Below are 27,760 nucleotides of genomic sequence, written 5' to 3'. Positions count from 1 at the left end.
GCTCATAGGGAGCTTAGGGCAAGTGCTATACAGCACTTTTCCCACTGTGTGGTCAGTACTCATTTTCCTGGATGCCCAGAACACCCTCTTGCTCCTGGGGCACCAACGCATTATACAAAAACTGGCATGCAACCTTCAAAAGATGCTCTTGAATTGAGTGGAAGTATCCCCCTTAGCCTCATTCTCTCTCCCATCCCTTAGAGACCAACATGCCTTCCTTTGGACAATTCACAACCTTTCAATGTGGCAGGTCAGCAGGGACCATTTTACTGACCTGGAAACAAGGCAATTCAGAGAAAGCTATGCAAGGATGCATACCAAACTGTTCACAACGGTATACTAAAAGAGTGAGGGAGAGACTCAGGAACTCTTGTAAGTATCTCTTATTGCTTGGTTTGTTAATGAGCATGCATTGATGTTGTGCTTTTATTTTAGATTTTTTTTTTTTGATGTGGACCATTTTTAAAGTCTTTATTGAATTTGTTACAGTATTGCTTCTGTTTTTGTTTTGGTTGTTTGGCCATGAGGCATGTGGGATATTAGCTCTGAGACCAGGGATTGAACACACACCCCCTGCACTGGAAGGCAAAGTCTTAACCACTGGACTGTCAGGAAAGTCCCGATGCTGTGATTTTAAAATATAATAAAGTTTAATTTTTTTTGATAGAAAAGGAGAAACTAAGGCTTACTCGGGGAAAGTGACCCAAAAAATGCCACTTAGCCACTTGGTGTATCACTCACCCAGACCACGTTGGGGAGCCCTGCTCCTCCGCTTTGATTTTTGGGAAATGGGGACAGAGATGGGTGTTCTGGGGAAGGAGGATCATGAGAAGGTGCTAGGCTAAAACTGCCAAATATCTGGGACAGGGGTGGGGTGGAGGGGGGATGGGATCAGGGAGTAGTCAGGTCACAGGCAGAGGGGGTGGGGCGTCCGGCCTCGCATACTCACCTTGGTAGATGAGTATACTGGAGACCCCTGTCCCAGCCCCTGAGATTTGCCAGAGCCCCTGGGGCAGAGTGGAGAGAGTGGGGATGATCTGGATGGGTCCAGCAGGGAGACTCAGGCAGCTCAACAAGGAACTGGAAGGGGGCACTGCAAGAGACAAAGGCGGTGAGGTGGGATTCTCCATTAACATCTTAATTAACAGCTGACTCCCTTCTAAAGGGCTCCGGTCTTCCAGAGAGCCGCAGCTGTGTCTGCTTGCCTGTGGTGGTGGTGCTGGTACAGAGAGGGTGCTCAGTTCCCAGCTGATGAAAGCATCGGGCTGGCGGGTGAATTCCCTAATTGGCGGGGATTCCCTGCTGTGTTTCCTAGGAATGCGTTTCCTTCCAGGGCATGTTTTCTGGCGCAGACCGGGTTGATGGGGACATCGAGGATGGCATTGGCTGGGACAGAAGTGGGGGACACTAGTAGGGGAGGAATTCCCGTCCCTGGCGGCTCCTGCCTCTGGGCAGCGGGGAAGCCCACCCTTTGCAAGCCCCTAACATACCGGTGTCCTCCAGCCGGGTCTGGCTGGGTGCTGGCTCCTTGTTGAACAGAGCAGGTGGTGATGGGCAGGGCTGAGCTGAAGAGTCACTCACTAGCCCCACCAGGAAAGCACCAGTCACCACGGGCATGGCTAGGGGCTCAGCTGTGAGGAAGGGCCAATGTTAGAGGCTGGGTGAGATCTGGGTGGGTGCCTGCAGGGGCCTTCCCAGGGTAGGGAGCGCTCTGGGAGCAGATCTCTACTGGCAGTGGAAGGAAACTCCTGTCCTCTTCTCTGCCCTGGGTGAAGCTGGTTTTATCAGCAACTGCTCTGTGCCAGGCAGCCCTCTACCCCCAGCCTCCTCTTTGTGACTGGGCCCTGAGAGCTTCCTGCCATGGAGAGCTAGGGGTGGGATAGACCTATGAATAGGCTGTTAGCCCAGGCCCCTATCAGCTTGTACAGCCAGTCACTGAGCCCCCGGCCCCCTAAGAGGCCCCAAGCACTGCCCATCAGACTGGGGCAGGAGTTTATCTCCTCCATTTAATTGGGAGCCCTAGGAGGGTAGAGACTTGCCTCCCCCATCAGATTGGGAGCTCCCTGAAGACAGAGACTATTTCTCCATCATCCTGGGGTCTTCGTGGACAGGGTCCCTGTCTTCTCCATCCGATTAGAACTTTCTGAGGGCAGGGACCAGGCTTCCTCCATCGGACTATGAGGCTTTCATTCCTCAGTCTGTTCCCGCAGAGGGGCTGGTTGCCCAACCTTTGCAATAACAACTGAGTAGGAGGGGAGCGGGACTGAGGAGTATGGGGGAAGAGGCTCACTGAGGCATGGGGGCTCTATGGAGGGTGGGAGGGCACTGGGTAACTAGCTGATCCGAGATGACTCTACACTCTGAAAGGAGACATGTGGCCTGGAGGGGCAGTGGAACCAGGTGGTGGTGGTAGGGTGGGCTCTCAGCTCTGACTCAGAGTTAAGAGGAGGGAGGTGTTAGGGGAGAGCCTTTGTAGGAGGAGCTGAATCTCCCAGCAGTCCCTGAACTTCAGAGCATGGGCTATGGAATCATGATCTTGGTTTGAATCTCAACTCCACCTCTCACTTGCTGTGTGATCTCAGACAAGTGGCTTCACCTCTCTGAGCCCCGGCTTTCAAATGCCAGTTTACATGCGGGCCTGAGGAGGCCCTGGCTTTCCTGCCCATCAATCTCCCAGGACCCACCCGCCTTGCTCACCTAGCTTCCTGTGCTTCAGATCCACAGGCAGCTCCTCTGGGAAGGCTGCAGAGAGAACACTATGGTCATCAGCCCCAGGGAAGGGGTATTCCAAGCCAGGAGGGGCTTGTGGACCCCAGCAGGCCCTATAGAATTGCCTTAAATGGCTGGGAAGTGGCCTTGGGGGTCCCTTTCCCTCCCCAGCCCCCAACAATTTCTGCCCCTACTCATTTGCTTGAGCCCAAACCCCATCTTGAAGCACCCAGGACAGTGAGGCACTGGGAGAGGCAGAGCCACAGAGGCGACACAAGATGAGTTTGAGTTTTAAAAAATAATACTAAAAATTTTAAAAACCCTGCTTTTGGTCCCTTCCTAGCTGTGCGTCTCTGCAACACAGCCTCTCTGAGCCTTTGATCTCTCATCTGTGAAATGGGGGCAGTGATTCCCACTTCACAGGAATGCATTGGAAATCAGTTGAGTGAGTATCAAGCATGTAACACATTGAGAAAACCCCTATGTGTCCCTTAGCAAGAGGCTGATGAACCAAATTATGGTTGATTATGTGAAATACCACACAGCCCTAAAAATAACAAGGATGCTGAAGGACATATGGGGCAGTACTGGTGTCTGCAATTTACCTTGAAACGTTCTAAAAATAAAATGGTTGGATGGGCGGACGAATAGAGGGATGGCTAGAGATGTCTTAAGACCACTATAGCCAAACACTGATGGTAGAATGGAAGTGATGGGTATATGGTTGTTTGTAGTACAACTCTTTCATCTTTGCTGTATGTTGAAATTTTTCATAATAAAATATTAGGGAAAATGTTTATGAAACGAAAAGAAAGGAAGAAAGAAGGAAGGGAAGGAGGGAGGAAGGAGAGGAGGAAGAAGAATAAAAGAGAGAGGAAGAGAAAGAAAGAAAGAAAGAAAGAGAGAGAGAGAGAAAGAAAGAAAGAAAGAAAGGAAGAAAGGAAGGAAAAAAATAGAAAGAAAGGGAAATTCCTGGAGGCAGGACCATGTGTTTTCCATTAGTGCTAAGAAAATAACCTCCCAGACATGTTAAATGAAGAAAGAGTGTAGGCAAAATGTGGTCATTTGTGTGAAAAAAAATTTTTTTTTTAAGAGCTGGCTTTTAGACAAATAGAATATTCCTAACAAGACTAAAAGGGCACTGGCAACATAGGTTGTCTTCAGGGAGGGAAAATGAGGGACTGGGGGAAAAGGATGGGAGGGAGATTTTTTTTCACTGAATATTTTTTACACATTTTGAATTTTTATGCCATGCACCTGTTTACCTGTTCAAATTAAATAACTAGGTACAGGGTTTACACATGGTCTGGCACATAGTAAGCTTTTCATTAACTGTTAGGCCCATTTTATGGAAATTTTCATTCAGTGGATATTTATTGAGGTGCTCCTGCATGCCAGCCATGTGCCAGGTGCTGGGGATGTAGTAATAAGAAAGACAAGGTCCCTGTCCTCACAGTGGGGGAACTAAGCAAAAGGCAATAAATAAAATAAGTCCAAATTGTGACAAGTGCGACAGGGAAGGAGAGACACAAACAAGGTGAAAATAAGTGAGGTAATTTATATGGAAAAAGTTGGTCTAGGAAAGCCTTCAGGAGGAGGTGACATGCTGGCCAAGACCTAACAGATTCCCAAGCCCACCATGGGAAGGGGGAGGACATTCCAGATAGAGAGAACAGCAAGTGCAAAGGCCCTGAGGCTGAAAAGGATACATGGGTTACAGGAATGGAAAGAAGCCAGTATGGCTGGAGCATGGTGGCTCATAGTGAGTTAGGAGAGGTGGGAAGGACCAGATCAAAGAGCCCTTGTGGTGTGTATTTTGTAGCCGTTGGAGGGTTAGCAGGGCAGCAAAATGATCTGATTTGCATTTAAAAGTCCACATTGGCTGCCGGGTAAGGACAGATTAAGGAGGCAGGGAGACTGACCAGGAGGCTTAGAGAGATGCAGGTACTTGCCCAAGTTCATATAGACTATAAACAGCAGATCCAGGATTCAAACCCAGATCTTGCTGGGAAAAAACTGTGCTTGAAGAGACCTCCCTTAAATACTAAGGATGGAAGAGAAGCCAGAGCCCAGAGGTCCTTTTGGAAATGGCAATCAAAACAGCCAGAGGTAGAGACCCATCAGGAGAGGGGCCATTTGATCCTGGGCCGTCTGCTTCCTCCCTGGGTCACCAGGGAGCAGTGGTGAGGGAAGAGGTGGGTGGGACACCCAAGCCTGGCAGAGCAGACAGAACTTAACGAGGGAAGCAACCGGGAGCCGTAACAGGTTTTAGAGCCAAGGCATGGCTGGGAGTCAAGCAAGGCTAGGCCAGATCAGGGAGGGGCTCACTCACGTCTTTTCTGACTTTTCTGTCCTGCTTCCTCCAGCACCTCCACACTCTCGCTGATCATTTCTTCCAGTCCTATGTGCTCGACTTCGGGGAAAAACCAAAGACACCAACACACACAGTCAGCGGACGTCCAAGGTGAGCTCCCATTGTCCCTATGTTGGGGATGATCTGACCATCCATCAAAGGTGGTTGTCAGGTATTACAGCACTCTCCAAGGAACAAGGAAGGAAATGCAGGCCAAGCCAGGAACCCCCCCAACTTACTGAAAATGTCTTTGCTCAGGCCCTCCAGCTGGGAATCCTGGAAGACATACTGGTCCAGTTCCGCTGCCCAGACAAGAAAAAGTGCAGTCAATCAACTAGTTCTCACCGAATGCTGGGCAATACTTATTGCCCAGCCCTGCCTTGGGCTGGGCATCGGGGAACCGTGACCCTCCAGACCTAGCGCACACTGGGGCTCAATAAATGTTGCTGAATGAATGATCAAATTAATGAAGGAACACTGAAACTTCATGGGCTCTTAATCTAATTGAAGGGATGATATGTATGCATACAAATTTATCTATTGTTATAAAGTAGTGCAACACAGCGTAGTAGAGTTGTCTTGAGTTTGAGTTTAAATTCCAGTTCTACTCCCCAATTACCTTACAAGCTGTACAATCTTGGGTCAGTTACTTAACCTCTCTGGGCCCCCATTTCCTCATCTGTGTAATGAGAATAAATAACACCTACGACCCAGGGATGGATGGTGAGGGTTAGAGGCTCTGCATTTAAAGCAATCGACACAGTAGCTAGTACACAGTAGACAACCAATGGTGGTTAATTATATGAAGTGGAACATGGCATGGAGCCAAAGGGAAGACAGTTATCATGGCAAGAGGAGAGAGTGTATATAGTGGGATGGGGCAATCAGGGAGGGCTTCCCAGAGGAAGGGGTCCTGAAGCCAGACTTTGAAAGATGGGGGTTGGGGTAGATTCTGAGAGGTGAAAAGTGTAGGGCTATCTGGGTAGTGGGGACAGAGTGAGGAGAGGTGTTTGGGAAACTTTTAGAAATAGGTGTCTTCAGTAAAGGTTTCATGTTGGGGAAAGTTAGGACTGGATTTTACAGGCCATGGGGAGCCATAAAAGGCTTCTGAGTGAGGAATGGAGTGAGGGCATAAATGGTGATAATGATGATGATGATGATAAATATAATGATGATGGTGTTGATGGCAGTGGTGGGGTGGTACCTAACACTTACTGAATGCTTACTCTTCTCAAATTCCTGCTCTAAACACTTTACGCACAGAAACTTATTCAATCCTCACAGTGATCCCATGAGGCAGGTGTGATTATTATTCCCATTTTATGGGAATGGAAGCCAATGTAATCCTTCGGGGTGCCTCAGATGACTGCATGCCCAGGACCAGAGACTTCAGGAACAGACTCGGGTGAAGCTGCCTCCTCCACTTGCTCCCACTTCCTGTGTAGATGCCCCTAAGGGGAGAAAGCCCCCAAATCCTAAGTGATTTGGGAAAAAGCCCAACTCATTCATTACTGCCTCCAGTTGTGAGAAAATGTGAATACTCTCAGCCCTAAACATTTCTGCTTCTCCCAAGTAAATTCTCAGGAAGGGAAGGAAGCAGGCAGGTTCTCAGTTCTGTAATCTTTGAGACACATACAGTTACTGCTCCTCTCCATTTTCTGCCCTTGTATGATGCTGGATTAACTATGTGTTGGGGAATGTCTAGCCATGTTCATGCCAGACCTCCTAAGTGATGTGATTCTTGGGATGCCAGGAAGAGGGCCACTAAGAACATCTGTGCAGGTTGTTCACTGTACAGGATGCCCAGACAAAAGGGCAAATGGGGGCAGGAATCCAGCCTTCACTTTGATAGCCAAGCTGTTACATCTTAATGGGGGCTGCATCCTCTAGAAGAAGGGGCATCTTTTTCTAATTCAACAAAGCCTCTGAGACAGTGGTGAACCTGGTAAGGAGGGATCCTTCACCCCCCACAAAAAACAACAGAAACACCTCTCCCCAGAGAGTCCCAAAGAGTTCTGCCCTTGTCTGAAAACTGTAGGTCTTTTTCAAGCTGCCAACCAGCCTCTCAGCTTGAGCCTTACCAAACCTCCCCACTCTAGATACCTTCCCTCTTGTGGTGAAAAATAAGGACTTTGAATTTCAGACCTACCCATTACTATCTCTAATGCAGCCTTGGGTAGATTCTTTATCTCTCTAAACCTCAATTTCCTCATCTGTAAAATGAAGATACTAATAGTACCTACTTCCTTTGTTTTTGTAAGATTTCAATATGATAACACATGCACACTGGTTTGCAGGCTACAAGTGCCCCCCAAAGGTAGTTATTACAAATACTAGAGTAGTTTAGCTTAGGAGCTGAGGAGAAAGGGAGGGAGGGAGGGGCATATGATATGGGCTTTGTGGGAAGGAAAGAAGAGCAACAAATAGAAAAATGTATAGAAATGGAGGCAGAAGATGGAAAAGTGAGATTTGTTTGCCTGGTGTTCATTAGTGAAGGGCTCTATTTCCCTACCTTTCTCCATCTCCCTTCTTTCCCCGATTCTCTGTCCTTTTAGCCCTCGCTCCCCATCCCCCCTTGCCCCGATTTCTGAGGGAGGACCTGGAGGCTCCTGGTGAATGGGTGAGATTAACAAAACAGATAAAAGAATCTTTTCCCTCAATTGTCCTTTTTCTGGGTTCATAATGCTTCCTCACCGATATTGGCATAAGCCTCCCTGGTCTCTTCATCACCTTCCATATCACACAACAGCCTGCTGAACTGTTCGCAGTTGATGGTGTCCGTATCAGGTTCTGGGAGGAAAAGCCACTTGGATGAAGCAGGAAAGATCTGGGAAGAGGGCTGGTGGGGAAGGAGGGAGAGGCAGGGCGGGCTGGGAGATATTTCCATTAGGAGCCCGAGTGGCAGGGAGTTGGAGCTGTCCGTGGTGCTGACCGGAATTCCACAGCCAGGGCTTCCCCTGGTTGCCATCTCTACTGCAGGCAGAGGGGTGGGGAGGGACTTGGAAGGGGCCAGAGGGAGGAGAACCCACCTGAGCAGAGCTCTAGCTCTTCTTCTCCAGCCAGGTCCATCCGGTCATAGAGGTGGTAGAGATGCAAAGGGTCAGCATTGTTGTTGAGAAGCTCCAGGTACCCACCTTCTAGAGGCCCCAACTCCATGGTTGTGTGCTGTCCACTGCCTGCAAGGGAGACGCACTCAGTTAGCTCATGGGGTGTTGGAAAGATGCAGGGAATTAACACCTATCACAGTCTCCAGCTGGGTCTCTTGGTGAAGGCCAGGGTTGGCAGAAGCCAAAGAAAGTGAGCAAAGGTTCTCATTCAGCACCTCTTATGTGCTCAGGGCAGTGGGGAGAAGCAGCCCTATGTCCTTCCTCCACAGAACCTACAGTCACACTGGGAAGATGCCCATGACACAGAAAAGGGAACTGGAGAAGTGTAGATTCAAGTCCTCTCATACCTGGGAGCCAGGAGACCTAAGTTCTGCTGCTGGCAGTACCATGAATGACAACAGCTAAGATGTACAGGGCACCTGCTATGTGCCAGACACGTGGCCTAGCACATTTAATCCTCACATCAACAACCATATGAGGTAGGTACTATTACTAACCTCATTTTACACATGAGTAAACTGAGGCTCGTAGAGGTGAAGTGACCTACATAAGGTAACCCAAGTCCAACCAAGATTTAGTTCTGGGCAGTCTGATTCATGGACCTGCATATAAGTGTTATGCTCCCCTGCCTTGGATGACCTCAAGCAAGTCTGTGCTCCTCTCCATGCTTCAGTTTCGTAATCTGTACATTGAAAGAGTTTCGTAATCTGTAAATTGAAAGGCATATTTCCTCTAATATCTTTCATTATTAATTGTTGGAGGACATATCAGATGCCTTAGGTTCTACTTCATTTAATCTTCAAAACAACCCTGGCTGTATCCACATTGTATACAAATGTGCATAAAAACATACTTCATAATACCCAAAAAATGGAAACAATTCAAATGCCCATCAATGGATAAATGGATAAACAAAATGTGGTATAGCCATACAGTGGAATAGTACTCAGACATAAAAAGGAAGAAAGTACTGATACATGCTTCAACATGGATGAAATTTGAAAACATCCTGATAAGTGAAAGAAGCCAGACACAAAGGCACATCTTGTATGATTCCATTTATATGAGATATACAGAACAGACAAATCTTTGGAGCTAGAAAGTAAATTCGTAGTTGGCTACAGTGGAGGGAGAATCGTGGAGGGAAATGGGGAAGAATTGCTAGTGGGTATGAGGTTCCTTCTGGGGGAATGATGAAGTGTTCTAAAGTTGGCTGAGGGTTGGTTGCACAACTGTGTGAATGTACCAAAAAGGCCATTGAATTGTACACTTTAAATGGGTGAATTGTCTGACATTTGAATTATATCCCAATAAAGCTGTTAAAACAAAACAAAACACTGGCACTGGGAGGTAGGCATTATGGTCTCCCTTTTGCAGACGAGCAGCATGAGGCTCAGAGAGGCTAACAGCCCCCTGACGTGCAGCTCTTGCTGGCTAGAGCCAGTGTGAAGCTGCATCTGCGTGGCTCCAATGACCCCGCCCTACTCTCTAGTGCAGGGAGTCTATGATTCCATGGTCTGTTCATTTCCTATTGCTACTGCAACAAAGTACCACAAGCCTAGTAGCTTGAAGCAACTGAGTCTTATTCCCTCACAGTTCTGGCCAGAAGTCAAAAATCAAGGTGCAGGCAGGGCCGTGGTCCCTCTGGAGGCTCCAGGGGAGAATCCTTCCTTGCCTCTTCCATCTTTGGGAATTGATGGCATTCCTTGACTTGTGACCTTGTGGCCACATCACTTCATTCTCTGCCTTACTGGTCACATCACCTCCTAATCTTCTGCCTTTCTCTTAAATGGACATGATTTAGGGCCCACCCAGATAATCCAGGATATTAGTTCAAGATCCTTAACTTAATTACATCTGCAAAGACCTTTTTTTTCCCCACATAAGGTAGCATTCAAGGTTCCAGGGATTTGATGTGGACATATCTTTGGCGGGGGGGGGGGCACTATTCAACCCGCTATACTTGGGATGCAGATACATGCTGGAAAGAATCAAAAGAAGCTTCTTGGCGAAGGTGAGAAGAGAGCTGGCCAGAGGATCTAAGACAGCCTTCTGAGTGCCCAGCCTGGGCCAGAATAAAATGAAACTGAAGCCGGGAAAGGTTGTGAGAAAACACACACGCACAAATTACCACCACGTCCCCAGGTGTTTCTTCTCCTTTCACTCATCAACAACTCTTGCTAGCTCTGGAGGGTCTCAACACAGACCCACATATCACAGAGAATGAACTTTCCGGTCCAACGAGAGGCCCTGGCCGGGGTGGACTGTTTATAATGGGTTGGGTGTGGGCTACAGGAACACAAACATATCAGGCTTGCGTTAAAGGCCCAGCCAACCATGACTGGAGGAAGCAGAACTGAAAGATGGGGCCGCCATCTCCCGTTTCTTGGAGAGGGGCCAAGGCTGGGAGGTGCGGGGAGGGTTCCACTTCTTCCAACAAGTTGTCCTGGGAGCCAACGAAGCAATCTACTGTTCTGTCCAGGGTGGTAAGAGAAGACCTCCCTGTCCCAAATCTTGCCTGCTGCCTGCCTCCCATTTTTCAGTCTGTGGTCTTTATTGCGAGCCTACATTGTAGCCATCTGCCTTTCTCCAGACTGTGGCATCTGGGGACAAGAGCTCAGGACGAACCCCAGCAATTCCACGAACGAAATGTGTGACTTTAGTCAAGTCACTCAAATTCTCAGTTTTCCCACAAGGTCAGCCAGGGACCTTCAAGCTCAATCTCCTTCATCCTACAGAGGAGAAGATGAGACCCTGAGAGGGGACGTACCTTGCACGAGGCCCAAGAGGCTGCCGGTGGTGGGGCCTGCACCTGATCCCCTAGCACAAGACTCCCAGTCCACGCTCTTTCCTGCCAATCAGAATATATCCAGTCAAATAAGCACCCCCATTTATCTAGGCTCAGGAATAGAGACTGGGTCCCATCACAGATGGGCAATGGAGGGAGGTACAGGGGGGCAGAGCCTGAAGAAGTCTAGCTTATTGACAAGCTCAGCTTCAAACATTGGACAGCATCACCAAATGTGATCAAATACCAGGGCAATACACTGACAGTAGAGAAAGAAGGCAACTCCTTTGAGCTTTTGGAGTCAAACTGCCTGACTCTGAAACCACTCCTATCTACCAACTCACCACAACCTGGGTTTTTTTAATCTCATTTTTTAAATCTCTTGAAGCCTCAGTTTCCTCATCTTTATTTTTATTTTTTGGCCACGTGCACGGCTTGCAGGATCTTAGTTCCCTGACCAGGGATTGAACCCAGGCCCACTGCAGTGGAAGCGCAGAGTCTTAACCACTGGACCACCAGGGAATTCCCTCAGTTTCCTCATCTGTAAAATGGGAATAATAATACTTGGTAGCTCATAAGGCTTAGGTGAGTTAATTCATGTAGAGCCCTTAGGAAGGTGACCATCACTTAGTAAGTGCTTAATGAATGGAAGCATAGAACAGCGTCCAGCACACACTTGATGAGCACAACGTGGGTGATGGTCATTATTATTATTATTAATTCACCTCTTACCTCTGTGAGATTGATAAAGGGATCCTTTCTCTTCCATTCCTGCGTTACCACATTGTGAAGCCAAGCTTTCTGTTCTTTTGCATAAGGAGACCCCGCAACCTCCACAGGAACAAGCAAGCCCCAGAGGCAGCAGTGCAACCTGGAAAGTCTGCTCTCAGACACCCCCAACATATGCCTCAGCACCTTCCTGCATCTCCAAGACAAAGCATGCATCTTACACATTTCCTCTTGACTAGACAAAGATTTGCAGCTCACAACAGACTTCTGCCTCTAGCCCCCAATCCGAGCTCACAAAGAGCCCTAGGGAGAAGGCATGTGGAGTATTATGCCTATTTGACCAAGGAGGATACTCAGACACCTCGCTGAAATGGCCTGTCCAAGGTCACCTGGTTGGAGAACTTGAGTTTGAATCCTGGCTGGGAGACCTTAGGCAAGTGACTTAACCTCTCTGAATATCAGCTTTCCCACCACTAGATTGGGATAATGATACTTACCTTGTGGGACCATCAAAAGGCCAAGAAGGGCTCTGTGTGGTGTGCCAGGCACACAGGAGGCCCACGGTCAAAGGAAGTCCATTATATTGGGAGCCTGAGAATCTAGGCTTGCAGTTTAGAGCTCCCCGAAGTACCATAGCGCCTCCCATTCATGCCAAAATCAACTTGGCCTGGGACCTCCCGGGGTTCCCACAACCATGTTTCCTGTGTCTCTAGATGCTTAGGAAGTGCTTCAGAGCCTCCTAACTGGACTCTTTCCTCCTCCTGCAATTCCAGAGCAGGCTGGAGGCAGAGAGCCCTGACCGCCTCACTGCAGAGGAGCGAGTCCCTGTCAGCTGCCCCAGCACAGGACAGATCCTACAGCCAAGGAGCCCTTGAGTGCAAGAACCCTTCCTCTAGCTCACCTGCCCCCGGGCTCCAGCATGCAGGACTGATGGTGCCTAGCTAGAATTCATAGGTGCCCTCTGAGTGCCAGGTACCAAACAACATGATTTGTAGACATTATCCCGTTTAGCTGAACTCACACATTAGCTATTTGTATTTCCATTTCTCAGATGAAGAAACAGGCTCAAAGAGAAGAGTAATGAGCTGGGATCTGAAGCAGCTGCCTGGCACCAAGGCTCAGCTTCTTCCAGGCCCCGGCCCCCTGGCCACCCTGGGGAGGTGCCTTCGCCCGGAGCGAGGAGGCATGGGTGGCGAGACAAGTTCTCCTTTTGAGGAGCTGTCTGGGGTGCAGCAGAGGAGTGGGCTGTGCCTTTCTGGTAAGTGGGCAGTATTTTTAGAAGGTTCTCTTTGGACCCGCCCTTCCCCCTGGGCCACCACCTTCCACATCCAACTTGAGAAAAAGTTCTTAATCCTTTTGCCACCAAAAGTCCCTTTTGGGGTTTGTTTCCATCCCCATTTCACACTACACTGCACGTTTTGAAAGCACATACACACCAAAATCGTTTTTGAAATAAAGGTTCATTCCTCTCTCCCCTGAGGGAAATCAAGTATTACCAGAATGTTCTAGCTCAGACCTTGATATTCAGTTTCTGCAGCCTTTCTGTGCTCCGTCTCTGCTGGGGAGAGTCTTTTGTGTCTGGGGTTGTGCTGGATGCTCTCTATTTATCATCTTGTTTCAATTGTCACAATAGTTCTGGGAGATTGGTATCATTGTACACATTGTACAGATGATGACAGTGAGGTTAGGCTCAGTTATCAGCTGCTTTCTTCCCAGAGAGGGGGGTGTATCCTTGAAGGTCTGAGGAGGCATTCAGAGGGAGAAGGGGACTCCTTTGCTACCCCAAAGCCTTCAGCACTGCTATGCACTGTGATGAAAGAGCATGAGAAGAAATACTTCCCTACTTGTTGACTGGGATCTTCTCCTGAGGAAGGAATGGAAAATCTCTGAACCATGTGTCTAGAGACATGGGTTTGAGTTCCAGCTCTGCCTTTGATCTTGAATACCATTCTCTACCCTTACGAGCTTTAGTTTCACCAACTGGGTGTGGGAGCCCACTCAGATGAGGCATTTGGGGATTCTAGATTCCTCATTGCCTATCGGCTTTCCCCCCTGCCTTTCCCCAAAGGCCCCCTAACACCACTCTGCTCCCCAACTTCATGACAAGCTGCTTCCGCAGGCCACATGGTGGCCAGAAGCCAGGAGCCCAGGGTTACTTATCTACCACAACCAGCCCCCAATCAGCAACCCTGTGGATCAAACAAGTTCCTCTTTGCTTCTTGCACCCTGTAGCCCTCCAGATAAACTCAACAAGACACCTTGCACTTTTTTTCTCTCCAAACCTATAAAACAATGATTTACTGAGCATCCCCTGTAAGAAAGTCACTGGGCTCAGTTCTCCGGGGGCCCTAGAGAGGTTTAAAACATAGCCCCTGACAAGAAGCTTGCAGTGTAGACCCGGATGATATCTTAGAAAAGAGACAAAATGTGTTGATAATGGTACAGTGGTTAAGAGTGTGTTGGGGGGCTTCCCTGGTGGTGCAGTGGTTGAGAGTCTGCCTGCCGATACAGGGGACATGAGTTCGTGCCCCGGTCCGGGAAGATCCCACATGCCGCAGAGCGGCTGGGCCCGTGAGCCATGGCCGCTGAGCCTGCGCGTCCGGAGCCTGTGCTCCGCAGCGGGAGAGGCCGCAACAGTGAGAGGCCCGCGTGTGCAAGAAAGAAAAAAAAGAGTGTGAGCTCTGGGTTCAAATTACAGTTCCACACTAACTGTTAGACCTCAGATAAGTTATTCAGCCTCTCTGAGTTGTGGAATCTATTGCCTTTAGGTGGCATAGTGTCAATCTAAGTAGGTTGCTATGACTTGCTTAAAGCGACATAGCCAAGAAGTGCTACTAAGATGTAAGTTCCAGAATGAGAGCAGCAAGGTGTCACTTGCCACTGTACAACTGGCAAAAATTAGAAAGCTGGGCGACACCAAGGGGTTGGTGGGAGTGGATGTGTGTGGCCACCTGCAGAACAGGCTGGTACCACTTAGAATACCTAAGGATGCAGAGATCCTACAACCCAGTGATTCAATTCTTGGGTATATACATACCAAAGAAATGCTCCCCCAGCTCCACAAGGACACCCATCTGAAGTTGCTCACTGCTGTGCTATTTGTGGTGACCAGGAGTTGGAGGCCACCTGGGTGTCTATTGCTAGGGGAAGGACAGTACAAAGCAGCTGCTGCAATCTGTAGAGGATGGTGCAATAATTAGAAGCAACAGACCAAATGAACATGGAGGTGGATCTTAATAACATAGTACAGGGACTTCCCTGGTAGTCCAGTGGTTAGGACTCTTCCTTCCGGTGCAGGGGGTGTGGATACAATCCCTGGCTGGGGAGCTGGGATCCCACATGCCTCGTGGCCAAAAAACCAAAACATAAAACAGAAGCAATATTGTAACAAATTCAATAAAGATGTTAAAAATGCCACATCCAAAACAAATCTTAAAAAAAATATAACATAGTACAGAGTGAAAAAGTAAGAAGCAGAATGAGCTCTGATAGCCCAATTCTAGATGTGCAGAGTGACATACAGGCACATAAAAAGAGCAACACGTATTTAAGAAGAACACATGCAAACAAAAGGATACACCCTGAGTGCATTCGAATGGGTGCCCAGAAAGAGGAAAGAGAATGGGGGAAACGGAAATTAACTAAGAGAGATGCCTCACGTGGACCAAAGATCATAGTGTACTGCGAATTGAGATATGAAGTTAACTGAAGATTGAAAGGCTCCTGAAGTTAAAAAGAAACCAAACCAAACCAAACCCAAAATGATGGACGCCTCACGGGGCTTCTGTGTTTCTGTGGCTCACCAAAAGAGGCCTGACACATGGAGATGCTCAAAAAGGAAGAAAACTGCACTCTTGCCACCCTGTAGGCTGTCCAGGGATGGGGGGATTTGGGCCCAGGAGCCCCCAGTCCTGGGGGAGGAGATGAGAATGTGCAGGACTTGGAGATGAACAGGGAAAGGTGGGCACCATCTGTAGAGGAGGAAGCCCTAGCACTCTGGCCCCCGTTGCTGGTCCAGTAGGGGCAACCCAGGAAAATGAGGCAGAGAGGACTTCCGGAAACTGCTGGTCTCACTCAAGACTTTCACTTCCTGGAGAGGCTTGTGGAGGTCATAAGAGACAGAGTGGAGACTAAGGTATTTGGCAATGCTGAGGGGCAATGGGGCTGGAAGGCAGCTGGAGGTTCTAGTCACTTCTCCTCCAGGCGGGGAGATTGGAAGGTGTGTGTGTGTGTGTGTGTGTGTGTGTGTGTGTGTGTGTCTCCTATTACATCTTCCAATGTAGTAGGAGCCAGCAGACACAACAAGGAGAGGTCTTGAAATACTGTAATTGGGTGGCTTTGGTGCCTGACTCTGACCGTAGGCTCCTCCTCTGCACCAAAGGGGGATTGGCTTGGAGTGCGGATTCAAAATGAAGAGTGACTCAGGCCTACAGGCCTAGGTATTTTGTTTCCCAAGACAATTTGTGTGTGTATATGTGTGTCTTAATTACCATCGCAGTGTCTCCATATAGAATATACAATTAATTGTTGCCAAAGACCCCACTGCTCCCTATTGCGTTCTGCTGGGTCCCATTGGGCACAGTTACAGCCCCTTAGGTATTTGGGTTTGCAACTGTTGGCCTGCAGGCCTTCTAAGGTCATGTCTATCTCTGATCTGCTGGAAATGGGATGGATGGGTGATTGGGGAAGGGAAAGGCAGGGCTGAATTCTGTCCTGCCCCATGGTGGGATTGGGACGTACATGAGGGTGTCTTCCAAAAGAAAGGCTTGGAGGGGACTGGCCCTGAGTGCCCAAACTGGCCAGTTCCACAAAGCAAGGAGCAGGAAGCATGGGAGTTGTGGTATCTGGGGTGCTGGGTATGTTTCCCCAGCTCTGGCACCAGCTCAGACTGAAAAGGGATTAGGAAATAAGCTGTCCGGGAACCACAGGGCACAAAGAGTTATTCCCCATTGGACCTAGCCTGCTGCTTCACCTCGCCCTCCTCAGTTCCAGCCCCCTCAAGGATCTTGGCATTTCCATCATAGCTCTCCAGCCTCTCTGGGCTGAGACTAGCCTGTTCCCGGATAAAGGGGTCTCAGAGCAGGAAAGCTGGAAATGGAAGCAGGATGGGCTCCACTCCTCTCCACAGAGCTTCTCAGCAGTTGGAGTGAGGGCAGAGGAAATGGACTGATGCAGCTACGGATCGCTGAGTTTACAACAGACTGGTGAGACGGGATCCACACAGGGAGTCATGAGACCTGAGATCTGCACCCTGCTCTGCACCTGACAGGCTATGTGACCCTGGGCAAGCCCCTTTCCCTCTCTGGTCCCCAGCGGCCTCATCTGTTAAATAAGAATGTCATGCTAGAACAGCGGCTTTCAAATGAAATTGTACAAGGAGCCCAAATCCCAGAACAGGTGATAATGGAGCTATTCAATTAAAGGGGATGGGGTTGAGGTGGGGGGGGAAGCAGAACCCACCCCTCCCCAAAAGGGGCTGCACAGAAGACAGTAAAAAAGACAACTCCAGATGACAGTTTAAGCCTTGGCCACCAGATGCTCTCTGATTTGACAATTTCAAAAAAAAAATGTAGTAGATTCTGTGGTGTGCTACAGTCCCTTAAGGACCAACTGCTAGAGGGCAACAGGCTCACAGGTCACAGCTCAACCTCTCTGGGGGGATTTCCCTGGTGGTCCAGTGGTTAAGACTCCATGCTTGCACTGCAGGGGGCGTGGGTTCGATCCCTGGTGGGGTCACTAAGATTCTGCATGCCACGCTGTGTGGCCGAAAAAACAAACAAACAAACAAACAAAAACAACTCAACCTCTCTGGGAATAGCCCAAAGTCACACCCTTTTCCAATCACGGTAGCCACATGCAGTGATTGCTGCCTGTAGGCATGCAAAGGTCTGGTCTGGGAGTCTCAATTTGGGATAACCCTGGCCGTCCCAGCTTCAGCCCTCCCCACGGGATCGGCTGAGACCTCTCTTTTGACTGTATTGCAGCCCAACTCCTCACTCTGCCCAATGCTGCTTCTTCCCTTTCCCCCAGGGGCCCTCTCCCCAACCTGGAGACCTCTCCCCAATAAACGTCCCATGTGCAAATCTCCACCTGTAAGTCTGCTTCCCAGGGAACCCCACCGGAGACAACTTGGTTCTGTTTTTCCTCAGGTAGGGCCTGGAAATCATACGGAAGCCCACAAAAGACCCCACAGAGACCACCTCTGAGCCCTTGGGCAAGGCACCTATCTTCTCTGGACTCCCTGGAGGACATCCACCTCATCACAACTTGGAAAATCTTGGAACTCACACAAGATAAGCTCGGCTGCTGAGCGTAGTGCCTGTAAATGGCACAGTTACTGGGGCTGAGGGGCCTGACGGGCCTGGGGGCAGGGGGAGGGGAGGAGGGTGGAGACAGCTGGAGGAGCTGCAGCCAGGGGAGGAGGGGGCCCCAGTGCTTGACGCAAGCCTCCCCGACCTCCGCGTGGCCTTCCCTCTGCAAGCCCCAACCTTCCCAGCTGCAGTGGGTGAGCCGAAGAGGAGTCCAACAAGTTTTTCCTGGAAGAAAACCTGAGCTGGGTGCTGGAGTGGGGAATGAGGGGCTTGTGGCTGCAGTTAGCAAAGCCAGGCTCCCAAATCCAGTCCTAACCCCCCAACTTGGCCTAACACGGCACCTAAGCCTGAGGCAGGCCCTTCGCTCCGTGCTGGGGACTCCGAGGTAAATAAATCATGTCCTAGCCCTGCCTGCCAGCGTCTGATGACAGTTAGCAAGCTTGGCTGTGAATCAAAATTGCCTGAAGTGGGTGCTAAACACACAGCAGCTGGACCTCACCCCCTGAGGTTCTGACCATAAGTCTGGGGTGGGGTCCAGAAATCTGTATTTTTACATGAGCATCGCCCCTGGGCACCCCCTCCTCCAACACACTCACATACACACACTTGCCTTGTGGTGACTGAGAACTTAGATACGTTTTATTTCCAAGGCAGCCTGAGTTTCCACTTGCCGAGAAGACATTGCCTCTCAGTTTGCATGGCTCTATGGCTTTTCCTTCCTCCAAGGGAACCTTCCAGACCCTGCATTTCTACCACCTTTCTACTTCTCCCCAGCTGGAAACCCCAAGACTCTGCGCTTAGGTTAGGTTGGTCCCCAGTTCCTGTATTTTTGCTTCCAAAAGTCCCTCAGCAGCCATCCCCTTGACCTAGTAGCCCCATCCCCCGAGCCTAGATTGTTACAAGAGCTACTAGGTCTTTCCACTAATCCAGAGTCTTCCAAACTTCAGACATTTGCCTGCCTCCTTTACAGTTTTTTTGGTCCTATCTGCATACCACCTGTTGTATAATTTACCCAAGCATTTCCCTTAAATTAACTTGAAAAAAACCCAAACATATTTATTTTAAAAGAAAATTTTCTAGAATTAAAAGCAGGGATGCAAATACATACTTGTCCACAAATGTTTGTAGCAGCACTATTCACGAAAGACAAAAGATGGAAACAACCCAAGTGTCCGCTGACAGATGAATGGATCACAATGGAATATTATTCAGCCATAAAAAGGAATGAAGTTTTGACACATGCTGCAACATGGTTGAACCTTGAAGATGTTATGCCAAGTGAAAAAAGCCAGACACAAAAGAACAAATGTTGTATAATTCCACTTATGTGAGTCACCTAAGAGTGGTCAAACTCATAGAAACAGAAAGTGGAAGGGTGGTTGCCAGGGCCCGGGGGCAAGGGGAGAATGGGGAGTTAGTGCTTAATGGGGACAGAGTTTCAGCTTGGACCATGAAAAAGTTTGGGAGATGGATGGTGGTGACGGCTGCACAACATCGTGAATGTACTTAATGCCGTTGAATTGTACACTTAAAAATGATTACCTTGCTAAATTTTGTGTTTAAAAAAGATGAAAACTTTCTTTCACTACCTTGCATGAAAAAAAACCCCAAAACAGAAACTGCAGCCTCATTTGCCATTGAAAGCAAAACAATGTTATCAAATTAATGTCAGCTGCCCTCCCACTTTGTTAAAAAGAAACATTAGTATTAGAGTGCTGCCATCATGCCTACTCACAAAAAAAGGAGGATTCAAAGAGAATCAGAAAAGCACCAATGTCCTCCCTATGAGAACCAGTGTCAATCAAGGCTTCTCTGAGAATTGTCCTTGGACCACGGATCACGTATGCGCCAAAGTCTTTGGAAACACAACGGACGTGTGCCCAGTGACGACCTCTCAGATCTTTCTAAACGATCCCTCTAGAATCTGTAAGGGTTACACCAGGCACACGTGTATTCTTTGGTGGTTTTTGCAAAGTGCTTCTGTGCAGGTCAGGAAATCATCAAGAAAGCACTCGTGTCTTATCTTATAGATGCCCCTCGGGAGGGGAAGTCAGTTACTCAGGGTGACTGATGCCAAGTCTGAAAGCCAAGTACATAAGCTTTACCCTCTCCCTCAGGCCACTTCCCTGATTGCCCAAGACTGACCCCAGGCCTTGGAGCAGGGTCCCTGTGTTAATTTTCTGATTCTACTCTCCACAAGGTACTAGACGCCGGGTCCCTGCCATCAGACAGGCTTTGCTGTATCAACAAGTCTCCCTCCGACTATCCAGGACCCGCCCTGTATTTGTGGAGGCTCACACCTCCGCCCAGGTACTGGATGGGCTCTCAGTGGACCTGGTTTCAAATCCTGGTTCCGCTAATAACTTGGCTATGTGGACTTTGACAGAACCTCCCGGGAAGTCCCCAGAGGTTTTATAACATGGAGTAGGTACTGGGGTTGGACCTCAGTGCGTTTCAATGTATGTATGACCTCTGGACCTCTGAGATAGGAATCACACACACACACACACACACACATCCCATAGCCAGTTAACCTGCCATTGGAAGCGCCACCCCAGGCCCAGTCAATGGGATCTGGGGGTGGGGGCTGGGAACCTGCACTCTAAACAGCCTTCTGGGTGATTCCCACGTGTGGGAAGCCTGGGACCCCCTGGCTCAGTCGTCTCTGAGGACCCTTCCACTCCATATTCTGGGATCTTGGAGGCCAGGTCCTTGCCTAAGGCAGGCTGGGATTTGGAAGGTGATGATTTGCTGGGGTCTCATCTTCTCCACTTTCAGCTCCACCAGGCCCTAGAGCAAGAAGCACTAATTTCCTTAACTTTCTGATTGGCTGGGAATGGTATTTCTTTTTTTGGGGGGTGGGGGGTGGAGTGGCACATAGATGGAAGACTTCCTGCCAAATTTAGGAACTCCTGGCCGCAATTGGAGGTGGGGCACTTATGTCCCCTCCCATGTGTCACCTAGGGTGGAGAGAGATGCTGTGGGACTCAAGCGAGAACTGCGGTTTTAAGGGTCCCCGACAGAGCTAGACATGGTGGCTCCAATTCTGATATTCTGGGACCCCGGACAGCCCCACCCCAATCCCTTTCCGGAGGCCCCTAGTTTCTCTCCTTAGAGGATGTGGCTCAGGACCCCAACTTGCGGTAGAGATGCGGACTGTCAAACACAGTCCAGGAAAGACCCTGCCCCCCAAGATGGTAAAAGAGAAGTGAGGATTTCTCCAATCCGGCGTTTAAATGTCTCCCCATAGCCCTCCCTGCGCTGGGGACCCCACCAAGAGGGCCGGGTACCCAGACTCCTGAGTCAGTGCGGGAACGTGATTCAAGAGGGAAGCTGAGGCTCAGAGAAGGGCAGCCCCGGTCCTAGGTGCCCCATAGAAGAAAAGTCTGTGTCACCCTCCGCGCGGCCCTAGGCGCTTCTTCAGATTCTAGGACGCGCAGGGAGACTGTCTACTGATCGTTTGGCCACACCGCCTCCCTTCTCTGCGTGCTCCTTCTGTGTCCCAATCTCTCTGCAGACGCTGCCGCTCCCACCGGCTCTCCCCGCCGCCTCCCCTGGGCCCCGGTGCTCTGGGCAAAGCAGCCCAGCTCCGGGTTCCCCGCCCCCAGTTCCTGCGTGGAATCCTTCCAGGGATGCTGGAAACGAGGAGTTTCTAGGGTGTGCACTCCGCACATTACCTTCCTCCTCATCCCAGCCTTGCTATGTGATCTCAGGCAAGTAGCTACCAGTCTCTGAACCTCTATTCCCAGCCCCACTTCAGGGGCTGCTAAGGGGACTTTGGTTACCTGCCGCTGTTCCCTGGACTCCCGCGCGCTGCCAGTGGCTTCTCCCTCCCGCCAGCTCTGGGGCTGCGGTGAGCGAGCAAGCTTGGGGAGAGCAGTCGCCTGGCCACCCCAGCTCCACCCACTGTGGCTGCCCTTTTTCTCTTTCACTTTCTCTCTGCAGCAAGGGGCTTGGGCCAGCCCAAGCTGGGGAGTAAGCAGGCACCCGAGCCGCCTCCTGCTGCGCCTGCCATGTGCTTTCTCAGAAGCGCCCAGTCCACCCCCCACACTCCCTGGAGCGTCTAATCAGTTCCTAAAAATGGCCAGTGCCCAGCTTTGGAGGAGGCAGCCTGCCCGTAGGCATATGATATACAAGCCCTGGTTTGCAGGGAGCTCATCCACCCCTGTCTGGCCCTCAATTTCCCTCCACCTCAGCCCCACCTAGAAGCTGGCAAACCACCCCTGCAGGGCACAGGGGCTTGCTCGCTGAGCCATTCACTCCTGGGAAGCCGGATGCCCTTGGGAGGAAGAGAAAATTACTCAAGGAACTTCCCTGGCTGGAAATTCAGCCCTGGCAGCCCTGAGTTCCCATCACCACACACCTCCTAGCTGCTTTCCTCTCACCCTTCCTCTTCCAGAGGTCCTGGACCCCTGCTCCATCCACCCTGAGACCTTGGGGAGGTCACCTCCCTTCCCAGGCTTGGATTTCCTCATCTGGTATTGAGGGAGGGGTGGGTCAAGGTGAATTCTGACCTCTCTCTCCCCCTGGAAAACTCCCCCAACAAGCTCTGGCTGCAACCAACAGAGCTGGCAAACTTGTCATCCATCTGCAGGTTCAGAGGAAGCCTCCCATTTTAGCAGCATCTGAGAAGAGGAGTCCTACAGTCTCAACCACACTAATAACGGGCTCCTATGTGTGTCTTCAGATCCTACAATGCACCAGGCACTGTGCTAGACCCTTTGATTCCTCACCTTTGTCTTGTAATAAGAGTTTCCCCCTAATCGCATTTAACAGCCCAGGAAAACAGACTCAGAGTAGGTTGGGGACTTGTTCAGTGTCACTTCACACCCAGGCAACAGTGCAGCTGCGATTCAAACCTGCCGTGCTGCCTTCAGAGCTGGTACCAGATGTCTGTGCTATGCTGTCTCTCATCATCTGTCCCCTGTCCCCCACTTTTCCCCCCAAACACCGTTTGGAAACTGGGGAGAGGGCAGCATCGGTCCAGGTGGCTGTATTGCTCACCAGCTGGGGCTCAACATCTAGACCAAGGGGCTGACTCTGGCTTTGGTTTCCCTGCTTCCCGGGGATAGGGTGGATCTGGCAGGGGTTCCACCCTTCAAGGGCGAGCTCCTCAGTGTTTACCTGGCAGAGAGAGGAACTTGTGGTTGGCCTAGCCGGGTCATGAATGCTGAGAGCTAACAACACGCCCCGTGAAAGTCAGCCCTTTAGTACCCTTCAGGCTGATAAAACCCTCTTACATTCCAGGCATCTGGGCAGACCGAATGTCCCTCAGTGGAAGGAAATGGCAAACCACCTCTCTTCTTCCAAAAGCCCCAGCAGGACAAAGACCCCTCTCGCCACCCTCACACCCCAGTTCAGAGCAATGTCTCTGACAATTTGGGACGGCGGGACGAGCTGAGACCTTACCCTAAATCAAGAAGCGTTCTCAGCCCCAACGTCCTCCACCCGCCTTTTTACCTTGGGGCTCTGGCAGGTAGGACCCGGCTGGGCGCGTAGCCAGGCAACGCATGGTGTGAGAAACAGAGTGAGACAGCAGCTCCCGGACTCTGGCAGCCCCTCCTGTTGCCCTCAGCCCGCCCAACGATGCCTTCGGATGCCCAGCTCAGAAGCAGGCAGCCTCATCTCTGACCAGTCTCCCTACAAAAGTCTGGAGCCCGCCAAGCCTAAGTAAACATGCAAAGGAAGCAAGTAAGGGACCAGCAGAAAATTCTCACCCTACCAGGTGGTCTGAGCTGTCAGATTTCTCGCATCTAGACATGCTCTAATTTGCCCATGCTCCCTTAAACACGGACTTGCACCTAATGTTAATTTCAGTTCCTTGTTTTGGACCAAATCGGTGACCGACCTCAGAAGGTTATGAGTTGTCTATTGGAGGGTCTTCAACATGCTGACATTCTGCAATAACGGCAACCACAGTGGAGCCACGCTGGTGCCAGCTGCCAATATCTGCCATCCTCTGCAGGATGGGGCCGTGGTCAGAGCCCCACAAATGCCTCAAGACAAGCTGAACTAGCTTCCAGCAAACTCCCGGGATTCCACTCCCATCCACCATCCCACCCCCACACCAAATTGCCCTGAATTTCCTTGGAGAACACGAGTGGTCCACTCATCATTTTTATTCTAAGAACATTGGACTAAAACAGAAATTACACATAAAAAGGTCTTACCCCCAAATATGGTATACTTATAGCCGCGTGGTTTGGGGGTACCAACTAGATGTGGCGGAGAGACTGTCAGTCTCACGCAGGGAGAAAGTTAGCGCCTTTTAACTCTCTGCCCAGGCTCCTGGAAACCTTGAGAAGAAAGTCTCAGTTTGGGGCTAAGGAGCTTTTAACACCTCTTCTAATGCGTGATCCACCCATTTCACAGAGAGCAGCCCCCAGCCTCAAGCCTTCCGTAGACATCAGTGTCTGGCTAGAATGGAATAACGTTATTCTGCTCTCCTGTTTCATAGTTACCTTCTATGTGTGGCATTCTTTTTCATTTATGGTGGACATAAACTTTCCTTGGGAAATAAAGTTGAAAAAAAAATGTGAGTAGTTTGGAAAAAAAAAACAACTGTCCAGCTAAGAATAGTGTAGGTGGTGAAAAGAAATCATGAGGGTGGTACCAAAATGAATGACGATTGGGAAACAGTGACTTCATTTTTACAGAAAGAACACTGGATTGGGAGTCTGAAGCGCTATGGTCCAGCCCCCGTGGTTATTAGCGGATGGGTGACCTTGGACCCCTCACTTCCTTTGTGTGGGCCTCAGTTTCTCCTTGTGTGTAATGGGGATAATGATGCTTATATTTGTATGGTGATTATTTTTGAAGCAGTTGCTGCTGTCAGAAGTCCCAGGGGGGTAAGTAGGCAGACAAATAAGAAAGCTGAGAGTCAATTCGAAACAATCTTGCTTAGTTAGGCTAACAAAACAGACATGATGAATATGAGAAGTCCCAAGAAGTTTCATCTTCCTCTGACCTGATGTGTCCAGGGAGAGGCACACCTGGCCATTCAGTGAGGCCAACTTCCTGTCCTCAGAGGGAGCCAGCTCTGATGGCCGTGGCCGAGGCAGCTCTGAATCAGCTTCGTGGCAGGGCCGAGCTTGGAATGAGAGTCCCCTGGGCCTGGGGTGCACCTGCTTGGATGCTCTCATCTCTCACCTGGACCACAGCAGCAGTCTGCTACCTGGTCTCCCCATGTCCTCCTTCACCTGCCCCCGCCCCAGACCCACACTCCACAAGACCTTAATCTGGTCATGCTGGTGTTTCTGAGCAGGGTGACCGCGTGCTAGCCTGTGTTTTAACTGATGGTAGAGGCCGTAAATCTGCACCAGGAGGGCCTCGTATATGGAGACCAGGGAGGAGCGCCATGGTGCCCTGCCAGGAGCCGATGGGGGTCTGAATTCCAGCAGAGGCAGTGGAGGTGAGGAGAGGGGTTGCTGAGGTGGAGTGACAGGCCTCCAGGACTGAGTGGGGCAGAGGGGTTAAGCCAACCCCAGGGTATCTTCCTATTAAAGCATCCTGCCTGCCTGCTGAGGCTCCTCTTCAAAACTCCCCTAGAGGTGGTGACCATTCTCCAGAGCCCGGGATAAAGCCAGTTCCCTTCTGACGGAGGGCCCCTCTCAGCGCTGCTGAGGCCAGCCTTGCCCTGGGCACCCAAATCCCTTTGTCTCAAGTCAGGATCCAGCATGACAAAGCTGCAGTCAGAAGCGTTGTTCAAGTTACCAGTCTGGGGCCCCCTGCCAAGTACCAGGGAGAGGAGATGGGGGAACTTGGTCTTACAAGTAGGATTCCTGAAAGCTTGCCACTCCTTGCTGCAGCTGGGCCCTACCTATGTACTTCTGCTCAAGCAGAGGGTCCCCCACCCTCCCCCCAACCCCAGGACCACCCTCCTGCCTCCTCCCATCGGGCTGTATTTTAGCCATCCTTCAATGCCCAAGTGCCCACTTTCATCATCACCTTTCCAGCTAACAACCACCTCCTGCCCTACTCATTTTTAGCAAACTTGCTGCCGCGTATTTGGCAATACATGGTGAACTTCCTGTTTCATGAGTATCCCCCCTGCTGCCTCTGATTAGGTCACAAGGTCCTTAATGTCTGTCTTACTGTGTTTGATTTTCTTATTTAAAAGACACAGGACTCCAAGATTGGTTGAGCGAATGGATGGCGTTTGGATTTGAATGATCAAGGCAGACAAGTTCCACATGGATGGAGAGTCCCACCTTACTAAGTTTTAAGTGTCTTTTTTTCTTATGTTTGTTTGTGACCACCCCCCTCATTTCTGGCAGATGCTAAGTAAATGCTTAAGGAGGAGAGAAGAAAGGAGGTGAGAAAGAAAGGAAAAGAGATCGGTGGAGAGGTGGGCGAATAGATAGAAAAAAACTGGTATGTAGGCAAATTAGGCAGGTAGGAAGGTATCTGAGAATGTAGGCCTGTCCGTGGGCAAAGGTACAAGTGGATTAGTAGGTAGGAATGCAGGTAAGTATGCTGGTACATAAATATACAGGCAGTCAGATAAATGAAAGATTGATAAATTGATAAGTAGATAGAAGTAGATAGTAGATGTAAGTTGTTGAATTGGTAAGTAGATATTAGTAGGTGGTTAAGTAGACCAGGTAGTTTGAGGGTAGGCAGGTAGGTGGATGGGCAGGTAGGTGGAGAGACCAATAAATGGTAAGTAAGGACACAAGTGAGGTGCTCAAGGTAACAACAAAGAACAGAAACAGTTCCTGGTTGAGTCAGGTGCCAGGCTTGGAGCCAAGCTGAGTATAGAACAGGCCACTGGTCAGCCTGGGAAAACCCACGGGGACGCGCCAACTTCCAACGCAGGCGCTTCCACTTCTGCGGCTCCTGCAGGTGAAGGTGAAGTAGGTCTGACTAGATGGGAAGCTACTCAAGGTGAAAAAAGTGGTCCTTGCCAACACATCTCCTTCCAGGAGTCCACGGAGGCTCCCTGGTCAGGGATCAGAGCAGGAACAGGTTTGGGGAAAGGAAGGTGTCAGAGAAAGGGAGGGCGCTGCCCCCCTCCCCTCTGAGTCCTGGCTCTGGGGACTCTCATCCTAAGAAGCAAATGGGGAAGGAAGTGGGAGGAAGAGCTTAGCAGCCTGGGGTGTGTCCCTCCCTTTCCAATAAATCAGGCAACATCCTAGAAGGAGTCTTTGTTCTGTGGTTCCTAGAACAGAGTCTTCACGGGCAAAAGTGCCACATCGTGAAGACACAGAGCGACAAACCAGCAAAGGAAAGCCGAGGAAAACAATAATATATAAAACCATAGCAGGGGCGTCCTACAGCCTCTGAGAAAGCTCACCCCAGAAGCACCGCTGTGCCTCCATTCACAAGCCTGGGGTCGGCTGGGTCTGACCTTGTCCCCAGTCATCCTTCTGTGCGCCTAGGGTCTGTGGTTGCCCCAAATGCCACCCTCGAGGCTGACGAGTCAGAACGAGCTTTCCTCTTGCCAAGAATGCAAGTGCCTTATTCTGGATGATGTCACTGAATTCTCAGAATAGCCACTCTGGATGCTAGTATCACCTCCATTTTACAGGTGCGGAAACTGAGGCCCAGAGGGGTCCCAGGAAGGGCTCACTGTCATAGCCCTTGGAATCAGGGAGTCACAGCTGGCATGGAGGCCACAGCCCATGTGCTTAACTAACGTGCCAACTTGAGGGTTGGGGGCACATTGGCCCATTTCTCAGATGCACAGAGCACCAAGCACTCAGCACTGGAGTAGCTGTCTAGATATGACATGGGGGCCCCAATGAGACTGCAGACTCAGACC

The 27,760-nt window shown here is 50.1% G+C and overlaps 1 protein-coding gene and 1 long non-coding RNA gene across 6 annotated transcripts in view; one reads left to right on the top strand and one right to left on the bottom strand.

The window, feature by feature from the left end:
- The window catches only part of LOC132506349 (MHC class II transactivator-like), a 39,342-nt gene extending 15,743 nt beyond the window's left edge, over window positions 1–23,599 (bottom strand). For 3 of the 5 annotated variants that reach the window (XM_060124914.1, XM_060124913.1, XM_060124912.1), the window contains exons 1-8: window positions 23,458–23,599; window positions 8,092–8,238; window positions 7,757–7,852; window positions 5,302–5,364; window positions 5,042–5,122; window positions 2,698–2,742; window positions 1,491–1,631; window positions 950–1,093 (exon numbers count right to left, since the gene is read on the bottom strand). In XM_060124914.1, the coding sequence (XP_059980897.1) occupies window positions 950–1,093; window positions 1,491–1,631; window positions 2,698–2,742; window positions 5,042–5,122; window positions 5,302–5,364; window positions 7,757–7,852; window positions 8,092–8,238; window positions 23,458–23,509 (769 nt within the window). In that variant the 5' untranslated portion in view covers window positions 23,510–23,599. Of the gene's footprint in view, window positions 1–949; window positions 1,094–1,490; window positions 1,632–2,697; window positions 2,743–5,041; window positions 5,123–5,301; window positions 5,365–7,756; window positions 7,853–8,091; window positions 8,239–21,782; window positions 21,850–23,457 lie in introns of those variants that run through there. The other 2 variants (XM_060124916.1, XM_060124915.1) reach the window with 2 other exon arrangements.
- On the top strand, window positions 208–17,941 carry LOC132506352 (uncharacterized). The gene is made up of 4 exons (XR_009535796.1): window positions 208–372; window positions 3,053–3,154; window positions 5,076–5,173; window positions 17,836–17,941. It is a non-coding gene; the product is annotated as an uncharacterized LOC132506352 (long non-coding RNA).
- Window positions 23,600–27,760: the final 4,161 nt, after the last annotated feature.

The sequence above is a fragment of the Lagenorhynchus albirostris genome, chromosome 15, assembly GCF_949774975.1.
Source record: "Lagenorhynchus albirostris chromosome 15, mLagAlb1.1, whole genome shotgun sequence".
Taxonomy (NCBI): Eukaryota; Metazoa; Chordata; class Mammalia; order Artiodactyla; family Delphinidae; genus Lagenorhynchus; species Lagenorhynchus albirostris.
This window is presented reverse-complemented; position numbering and strand designations above follow the sequence as displayed.